The sequence below is a fragment of the Macaca mulatta genome, chromosome 1 (genome assembly GCF_049350105.2).
Source record: "Macaca mulatta isolate MMU2019108-1 chromosome 1, T2T-MMU8v2.0, whole genome shotgun sequence".
Lineage (NCBI taxonomy): Eukaryota > Metazoa > Chordata > Mammalia > Primates > Cercopithecidae > Macaca > Macaca mulatta.
In genome coordinates this window covers 114,407,568-114,418,046 of record NC_133406.1, presented here as the reverse complement: position 1 = coordinate 114,418,046, position 10,479 = coordinate 114,407,568, and the positions used below count along the sequence as shown (strand labels likewise).

General features: G+C 43.3%; 1 protein-coding gene across 1 annotated transcript; it reads right to left on the bottom strand.

Moving 5' to 3' along the window:
* Nucleotides 1-3,650: 3,650 nt before the first annotated feature.
* Nucleotides 3,651-3,920, bottom strand: LCE3A (late cornified envelope 3A). Its single transcript, XM_002801785.4, has one exon. The coding sequence runs from the start codon at nucleotides 3,918-3,920 to the stop codon at nucleotides 3,651-3,653; it is 270 nt and encodes an 89-aa protein (XP_002801831.1).
* Nucleotides 3,921-10,479: the final 6,559 nt, after the last annotated feature.

Below are 10,479 nucleotides of genomic sequence, written 5' to 3'. Positions count from 1 at the left end.
AGACACATTCCAGAAGCCGTGACAGGTTTTAGACCCTGGACCCCAGACATATTCCAAGCCCTGCCTCAGCTTCTCTCCTAACACTCAGCTTTTCTGCCAATAATGAGTGTATCTCCAATGCCAGGTGCCACTCTAGGCATTGTAGGTACAATGGGAACAGATGAAGTTTCTTTTTACTTGGAGCAGACATCGATTGAGCATATTGCAGGCTGACATTTTCCTTGCTCTGCATTCAGTTGGATTCTCATACCCTGTGTGTCATGAGCGTCAATGTAGGTGAGGTAAACCTAGCCTTGGAAAAACATTAAGGCATGAAAGCGGTGAATTTTGTGGGGACTAAGAAAGCTATCTAGTGGCTATTGGCACCTCAGCAGAGCCAACAACTTTAGAAGGAAGAAGGTAAGTTGCTGATGGCAGAAAATCAGTGGATGTCCTATTGTTACAAAACAAATCACCCCAAAACTTAGTGATGTGAAACAACACACTAAGTGATGTGGAATGACAGCCATCTTGGTTTTCTCACAATTTTATGGGTCAGAAATTCAGAAAGGAGTCAGCAGGGCAATTCTCATTTCATACATTTGTCATCAGATGTTGATTGGAGCTGTGGTCACCTGAAGGCTGACTGGGCTGGACATCTGAGAAGGCTCACTCGGATTGTTGGCTCTTGATGCCGAATGCCAGCTGGGACCTCTTCTGGGGTTGTCACCTGGAGGACCTACATCTGGCCTCTCTTGCATGATGGTCTTAGAATAGCCAGACTTTTTACATGGTACTGGCTTCCCCAGAGACAGCCTCCTAAGAGGACCAGATGGAATCTGCATGACCTTTTGTGACCCAGCCTTTGAAGTCACATATTTCAACCATATTCATTTGGTTAAAGGAGTCACAAGCCTGCTTAGATTCAAGGTAAGTGGACATAGGCCTAACTTCTCAATGAAAGGAATGTCAAAAAACTTTGAACCATGCCTTAAAACCACCACAAATAGGTATTAGCCATATCCTCACCCTCTTGTCAGTTCACTGTATGTATTGCTGAAGCCCTAGTATAAAATTAATGTTCCCACAGTGTTTTGAAAAGACTCATATTTTGGTCACGGTTGTAACATATTCAAGCTTTGAAGAGGTTATGGAACTAGAATGTTCCATATAACCTTTATGGAACTAGAATGTTCAGAACTATTGCTGCAATAATGATGTCTTACCAAAAGATATCAAAGTTATTTACATATGCCAAATAATTATCTAATTCCTGGCCAACATGATGAAACCCCATCTCTACTAAAAATACAAAAATTAACCAGGCATGGTGGCTTGTGCCTGTAGTTCCAGCTACTCAGGAGGCTGAGGCAGGAGAATCAGTTGAACCTGGGAGGTTGCAGTGAGCAGAGATCGCGCCACTGCACTCCAGCCCTGGAGACAGAGTAAGACTCCACCTAAAAAAAAAAAAAAAAAAAAAAAAAAAAATTAAATGCAATGGGAAAATATTAAAAAGCTGTTATTTATATTCAGCAGAAACACTGGTGAAATAAACTTAATTACCACTGTTATCAATCACTTTATTATTCCTCCCATCAATTATCATTCAATCCCTCCTTTTTCCTAGAGCGTTCTGCCTGATGTGATATGAGCTTCCCTTTGTCTGAACCATTCCTATCTCTTTGATCAATAGTGCAGTCAAGTAAATGCTGAAGCAATGTCTGTCATGTCACAGATCTAGACTGCTAGATTTGCAGGTCTGTCATATCAAAGATCTAGACTGCTAATTGGTGTCTCTGCTTTTAATTCCAGCATTTCTGGTTCATTTTGCCTTTATTTTTTGGTTTGTTTTTCCCTAGACACCTCTAGGTTTCTCCCGGTATTTAAAAGAGGGAGGCAATGGAGTCTGACTCCAGTGCTCATATTCTTGGTCTGCACACTATTCTGCCTCACATTATCTTAGCTTGCTTCCCTTTCAGATCCAACTTCTCTCAAAGGGCAGCTTCATTTCTTCCTTCTGCCAGGAAACCTTCTGACCAGGGACTCCTGGCTCTTGGGTCCCATTATTCTTCTTAGTCACTTTAGCTAGGCCACCACAGGACCATCACAGGTCATTTTGCAGGGCAGAAACCTCACCCAACACCCACAAACGATACTAGTGACAATGTCTGAACACTTCACTCTTGTCAAGGAAACTGGGAGTTACCATCCAAAGAATAAGTCCCATGGACTTCCCACACACTTATGTAATAGTCCATATCATTCCAGCTCATACGTGGATTGCTGACTTGTCACTCAGCATCTCAAGATGAGAATCATATTTTACACATTTCTGAGTCCTTTGTGTCAACATATATCTGAACTGTGTCCTCATCTTCTGTTGTTTGAATGAATTAATTAATGAATAAAATAGTATGGACAATTAGTTTTCAACAGTCCTGATAATCAAGGCCAGATTTTTGGGTGTTATAGGGACTTCCTGTTTCCCTTCTATCAGAAAACATCTCGGCACCTACTGAATAATTGTTGAATTTCCTACTGAAGGGTTAGATTTTGAAGAGCTGTTACTTGGAGTAGAACCCCCCACCATCATCACTCTCCATGTCCCATCTCCTTTTTTCTGATTCTAAATCAAAGTAGGAAGAGAGAACACCTTCATCAGCAAACACCCTGAGCCAATTCATTCCTGCCCAAGGCCCTGTTTCCCTGCTGCCCTTAGGTTAGCAAAACTGTGAGCTTAGGGTCATTGGGTCAGGGTTTGAGAAAGATGGTGAGGGACAAAGGGAGATAGATAGATAGACAGATAGAAAGAAAGAAAACAATGATTTACTTTTTCAGTTCTTCCAGGGATCACTGAGCTGAGATGTCCTGAAAGGAAAAACTAACAGCTCTGTCAGCCCCCTCCCAAGTGCCTAATCCTCAAGTATCCTTTTGGTTGTTTGCTGCCAGTCTATTTCTGTGGTGGTTCCAGCTCTGCAGGAAGCTGCTACCAGAGTCACCATGGGCCTACAGATCCCACTGACATGCCCACCAGAGCATTCTGGAGGCTCCAGTTGCTGCCACAGCTCTGGGGGCTGCTGTGGTCCTGGGTCATGAAGACTACACAGTATCGGAGTTGGAGGAACCAGAGGACCAAGGACCTGCTCCCGTCTGGAGCCTCTCCTCCTCTCTGCCATGCCTAGGGCTGAGCTACCAAAGTGTTTTCTGAAGTAAGCTAATTCCCTTTGCTTTCCAGAGCTCTGTGTTTATTCCCAACTCATGCTTCTGTCCTTGACCTTGTGACAGACTGCTCACCTCATTCCCATACTAACATACAACCCCACTAAAAGGGTTTTGTGAGTTGAGGGGTGTATGATCCACTTGTGTCTGTTCCTAAGATAGGCCTATGTACCCAATGTGGGGCAGCCTCCCATAGGGCAGAGAGGAACGCACTGGACAGAGGGTGCAACAAGAAAGCATAGCTTTATTCTTCACAACACAGGGATATTAAAGAAGGAGGGGAAACACTGAGACCAGCAGGATAAACCCCCTGGGGGAGTACTTGAAACTTATGAAGGAACATCTCAGTAGGAAAGAGGGGACAGGAGCAAAGAAGCACCAGGCTAGGGCTGGTTCCAGTCATTTTGGCACTTTCTTTTCTCAGATATTTTCACTTAATCTCGTGGCTCAGGTCAGCAGCAGCCCCCAGAACTGTGACCACAGCTGGAGCCCCCGCCTTGCTGACCACTTCCCCTGTCACAGGAGTTGGAGCTCTGGCGCCGGCAACGGTGGGACCTGTGGCATCTGTGGTGACTCAGGCAGCAGCCACCCTCGGAGCTGGGGCCACAGCCCCCAGAGCTTGGGGCACAGCCAGAGGAAGCTGGAGGCAGACACTGTGCTGGGCTCTTTACAGGGCACTTGGGCGGAGGCTGGTACTGCTGCTGGTTCTGCTGGCAGAACATCTGGGCAGGAGGTCGGGGAGCCTGGGCAAAATAAAAGCAAAGCAAAATACGTGTCAATGCAGGTTTCAGGCCAGGGCCTCTTCATGCTTTGCTTTAATTGTGGATCCCTTTCCCTAAACTCAGTCTGCCCTCCAGCCAAGACCTGGGGAAGGGGAATGCAAAGGGATCTGAAGTTAAACCGGCCTGATACTGCTCCTTCCTCCGGCCCTCTCCCCTGCCTGGGAGGCAGCTGACACTCCTGGGTGGGCCTCTGGGGCTCCTGCGCACGCCTTGCGGGGCCTGTCACACCTCCGGGTCCGACGCGAACAGCGCCTCCTGCAGGCGTCCCGTGAACACAACGCCCATGACCCTCCAGGGTGGCGTCTCTCTGGACGCCTGTGAGCGGAGGGTGTGAGGAGGCAATGCATCTCTGGGCACATGAGGAAAGGAGGGTCCAGAGGTCGCAGCATCGCGGAGCCCCTGAAGTGGCTCGCAGACTCGTCTGTCTTCCTCACAACGCCGCCCATTTCCCATCCCAGTCACAGCTGGCCGCCCACCACAGCCTCTCTGCCGCCTCCACCCTGTCTGCCTCCTCCCCTCTCCTTGCTGAAGCACAGGCGTGTTTGTGCAGCCCTTTCAGCCCAGTTCCTCTCGCCAGCTGGACGCTCACCTAGTTTGGTGGAGGCAGGCGAAGGTTCTTCCTGAGGTGATTGTGGACTGACGAACCTAGGGCCTCAGCCCTTTTATCCTGGGTGTTACGATGCACAGCTCAACCATGTGTCCTCCTTCGCTCCCCAAAGGGAGGGGAAGCACCACACGCTCCCAAGGACCAGGCTTTCAGCATATACTTAAGGCGCATATTTTGAGGAATGACAAAAGGGAAGCAGGAAATTCCGATGACTGTCCAATTATCCACCGTTCAGGCCCCCTGGCTGCTGTTCCACTTTTTTTTTCTTCATTCAGCTCACATGCTCCGAAGCCAGGGTACGTCCTTTGTGGGCCCTGGTAATATAGGGACAGACAGAACACATTTCTCTCCTTGACTAGCTCACAGCTTCTCAGAAGGCCAGATAGACGACTGAGCAATTAAATCAGATCCTATGTGCTAAGCGACGCAGCACAAGTGTGCGCAAACACGGCAGGCCTGGGGTCACTGCCTTTGGGTGTCAGTCCCCATTGCTTTGTGGATTCCTTTGCATGGGTGATGGAATCAGCCGCTGTCCTGAGGTGTTGGTTGCACTGAGCTCACTGGAATTGGATTGAGTAAGGGATGGAAGAATGGAGCTGGGGCCATGGCTTGAGAGGTAGTGCCTTCAGGGAATATAATGGCATCTTATAGGTGGCATAGGGCACTGTGAGGGGAGAGGAGTAGAGTGGAGGGAGGAGCTGATGGTATAAAAATGTGACCTCCATCTGTGGGGTCAACAGAAATCTCACTTAATGGGAAAAAAGGGGTATCCGTTTTTGGCTGTCTGTGTTTAATCCTATACATTATGTTAGTAATTCATTAAAATTTCATTGAATTTGTTGATAATGATGAGGTTGATGGGGTTGTATGCATTTCACTTGATGAAAATCTGTGATAATGCTTGAAGTTTGTATATGATGAATTCATATAAATGGAATATTATTTCCCATTTGGTTTTACTTATATCTGTGATAAATTTATCAATTAATTCATCTCTAATAATACAATACAATATGCTATAGCCTCTAAATAAAAACCACTATCATGAATTTTAAAATAATCTTTATTATACTTTATATTCTTCCAAGGAAAATCATCACAATTCAGACCATATTGAGTTTCTAATAATAATGAAATTAAATTATATTGTAATTTTAAGCAAAATGTTATTTTGATCAGAGAATATGAAAGCTTGAAGATACTTGTTTTTGGCACAAAATACACTGCTAGAGGATATTAGTTCCTTCTTGCCCTTTGCCTGTCACTCCGCTTTGAACAATTGCAATATCATGCATTCTTTTTTTTTTTTTTTGAGACAGAGTCTCGCTCTGTTGCCCAGGCTGGAGTGCAGTGGTGCAATCTCATCTCACTGCAAGCTCTGCCTCCCAGGTTCACACCATTCTCCTGCCTCAGCCTCCCGAATAGCTGGGACTACAGGCGCCCACCACCACGCCCAGCTAATTTTTTGTATTTTTTTTAGTAGAGATGGAGTTTCACCGTGTTAGCCAGGATGGTCTTGATCTCCAGACCTTGACCCACCTGCCTCGGCCTCCCAAAGTGCTGAGATTACAGGTGTGAGCCACTGCACCCAGCCAATACCATGCATTCTTTTAAGAGTTCTATGAGGTCAGGAGTTCAAGACCAGATGGTCCAACATGGCAAAACCCCGTCTCTACTAAAAATACAAAAATTAGCTGGGTGTGGTGGCGGGCATCTGTAATCCCAGCTACTTGGGAGGCTGAGGCAGGAGAATCACTTGAACAAGGAAGACAGAGGTTGCAATGAGCTGAGATCGTGCAACTGCACTCCAGCTTGGATGACAGAGAGAGACTCTGTCTCAAAAATTAAATAAATAAATAAATAAATAAATAAATAAAGAGTTCTGTAGAATTATGAATGGAAGAGTGGGAATTCCGGGTGGAAAGCTGGTGAAAAGCTAGGACAGTTGTATCAGGAGCACAAACTACCAATGACATTCTTCACGAACTAGAAAAACTCTTTTAAAATTTAACTGGAACCAAAAAGGAGCCCAAATAGCCAAGGTAATCCTAAGCAAAAAGAACAAAGCTGGAGGTATCACGTTACCCAATTTCAAACTACACTACAGAGCTACAGTAATCAAAACAGCATATTACCGGTACAAAAACAGACACATAGACAAATGGAACAGAGTAGAGAGCCCAGGAATAAGGCTGCACACCTATAGCTATCTGATCTTCAACAAAATTGACAGAAATAAGCAATGGGGAAAGAACTATCTATTCAATAAATTGTGCTGAGATAATTGTCTAATCACACAGAGAAGACAGAAACTGGACCCTTTCCTTGCACCATATACAAAATTCAACTCAAGATGGATAAAAGACTTAAGTGTAAAATCTAAAACTATAAAAACCTTGGAAGACAACCTAGGCAATACCATTCTGGATGTAGGAATGGGCAAAGATTTCATGATGAAGATGCCAAAAACAATCACAACAAAAGCAAAAATTGACAAGTAGGATCTAATTAAATTTAAGAGTTTCTGAACAATAAAAGAAACTGTAACAGAGTAAACAGACAACCTACAAAATGGGAGAAAATTTTTGCAAATTATGCATCTGACAAAGATCTAATATCCAGCATCTATAACAAACTTAAACAAATTTACAAGAAAAAAAAAACATTAAAAAGTGGGCAAAGTACACGAACAGACACTTTTCAAAAAATTATATACATGCAGCCAACAATCATATGAAAAAAAGTTCAGTATCATTGACCATTACAGAAATACAAATCAAAACCACAATGAGATGTCATCTCACACCAGTTGAAATGGCTACTATTAAAAAGCCAAAAAATAACAGGTGCTGGCAAGGTTGCAGAGAAAAAAAATGCTTATATTCTGTTGATGGGCGTGTGAGTTAGTTTAACCATTGTGGATAACAGTGTGGTAATTCCTAAAAAAGCTAAAAACAGAACTACCATTCAATGTAGCAATCCCATTACTGGGTATATACCCAAAGGAATATAAATTGTTCTACCATAAAGACACACGCACACGTATATTCACTGCAGCACTATTCACAATAGCAAAGACATGGATTCAACCTAAATGCCCATCAATGACAGATTGGATAAAGAAAATGTGCTCCATATATACCATGGAATACAACGCAGCTATAAGAAATAATGAGATTATGTCTTTTGCAGGAACATAAACGAAGCTGGAAACCATTATCCTTAGCAAACTAATGCAGGAACAGAAAACTGAATTTCACACATTCTCACTTATAAGTGTGAGCTAAGTGATGAGAACACAAGGAGGGGAACAACAGACACTGGGGCTTACTTGAGGTTGGAGGGTAGAGGAGGGAGGGGATCAGAAAAGGTAACTATTGTGTACTAGGCTTAGTACCATGGTGATGAAATAATCTGTACAATAAACCCCTATGGCATGAGTTTACCTATATAACAAACCTGCACATATTGCCCCGAATCCAAAATAAAAGATAAAAAGTAAAAAACTGGAGGAATCACATTATTTGACTTCAGTTACAGAGCTATAGTAACCAAAACTGTATGGTATTGGCATAAAAACAGACATATAGATCAATGGAATCAAATAGAAAATCCAGAAATAAATTCATATATCTACAGTAAACTCATTTTTTGACTAAGGTGCCAAGAATATACACTGAGGAAAGGACAGTCTCTTCAATCAGTGGTGCTGGAAAAACTGGATATCCATATGCAGAAGAATGAAACTCAACCACTATCTATGGCCATATAAAAAATCAAATCAAAATGGACTAAGACTTGATGGACTTAGACCTGAAAATGTGAAACCACTATAAGGAAACATTGGGGGAAACTCTCTAGGACATTGATCTGGGCAAAGATTTCTTCAGTAATATCCCAAAGCACAGGCAACAAAAGCAAAATGAACAAATTGGATCACATCAAATTAAAAAGCTTCTGCACAGCAAAGAAACAATCAATGAAGTGAAGAGACAACCCACAGAATGGGAGAATATATTTGCAAACTATGCATCTGACAAGAGATTAGTGACAATATATAAGGAACTCAACTCTATAGGGAAAAAGTCTAATAATCTGATTTTATTTCATTTATTTATTTTTTATTTTTGTCTTGCTCTGTCACCCAGGCTGGAGTGTAGTGTCACGATCTAGGCTCATTGCAACCTCAGCCTCCTGGCTTCAAGTGATTCTCCTGCCTTAGCCTCCCCAGTAGCTGGGATTATAGGCCCATGCCAACATACCCAGCTAACTTTTGTATTTTTAGTAGAGATAGGATTTCACCATATTGGCCAGGCTGGTCTCAAACTCCTGACCTCAGGTGATCCACCTGCCTGTGCCTCCCAAAGTGCTAGGATTACAGGAGTGAGCCACCATGCCTGGCCTAATAATCTGTTTTTAAAAATGGGCAAAAGACCTGAATAGGCATTTCTCAAAAGAGGATACACGGCCGGGCGCGGTGGCTCAAGCCTGTAATCCCAGCACTTTGGGAGGCCGAGACGGGCGGATCACGAGGTCAGGAGATCAAGACCATCCTGGCTAACACGGTGAAACCCCGTCTCTACTAAAAAATACAAAAAACTAGCCGGGCGAGGTGGCGGGCGCCTGTAGTCCCAGCTACTCGGGAGGCTGAGGCAGGAGAATGGCCGGAACCCGGGAGGTGGAGCTTGCAGTGAGCCGAGATCCGGCCACTGCACTCCAGCCTTGGCGACAGAGTGAGACTCCGTCTCAAAAAAAAAAAAAAAAAAAAAAAAAAAGAGGATACACAAATGTCAAACAGGCAAATGAAACGGTACTACTCATTGGTGCTTGTTAGAGAAATGCAAATTAAAACTGCAATGAGGTATAATCTCACCCCAGTAAAAATGACTTTTATCCAAAAGACAGGCAATAATGAATGCTGGAGAGGATGTGGAGAAAAGGGAACGCTACTGTTGGGAATGTAAATTAGTACAGCCACTATGGAGAACAATATGGAGGTTCCTCAAAAAACTAAAGATATGACTACCATACGATCCAGCAATCCGACTGCTAGGTATTTCTCCAATGGAAATGAAATCAGCATGCTGAAGATATGCTGGTGCTTTTATATTTATTGCAGTACTAATCACAATAGCCAAAAATTGGAAGCAACCTAAGTGTCCATCAACAGATGAATGGATAAAGAAAATGTGGTACATATATACAATGGAGTATTATTCAGTCATAAAAAGAATGATATCCTGTCATTTACAACAACATGGATGGAACTGGAAGACATTATGTTAAGTGAAATAAGCCAGGCACAGCAAGACAAACTTCTCATGTTTTCACCATTTGTGGAATGTAAAAATTCAAGCAATTGAATTCACGGACATTTATATACCCTTAGATGTAAAAGAAGAGAAGACTTGCTTTTGGAAATGGAAGAGTAGGTTACTTTATACAAAATTTCCACAGAGAATAACTGTAAAAGCTAGAAAAGACAAAATAAAATACCTGTCTAAATATGTCATCAACCTATCAATTCAGTGAAGATTTTTGGAACCAAATTCTAAAAAGCAGAGAAGCCAAAAGACAGCCTAGAATGTAACACAACTTTTCTCTTGACATATTTGCCATTTCTGAAAAGCTGTAGCTGGAAGTTGAGAATGTGAGTACATCTTTCAGAAAATTCATCGGGGTCAGGGAGGAGGGAGGACAAAAATTAGAACTCAGGGCTGTCAAGACGGAGGGGTTCTGGTAAACACTCCAGGATTTGGTTGGAGCCAGAAGGGCTATAAAGTATGAATGAGGAGAATCAGAAATAGAGCATCCTGGCAGGGTGCAGTAGCTTATGCCTGTAATCCCAGCACTTTGGAGGCAAAGGTGAGAGGGTCACTTGAGCGCGGGAGT

What these genes read in the sequence shown, in the direction of transcription:
- LCE3A (XM_002801785.4), bottom strand. Translation starts at nt 3,920, where the DNA reads ATGTTCTGCCAGCAGAACCAGCAGCAGTACCAGCCTCCGCCCAAGTGC.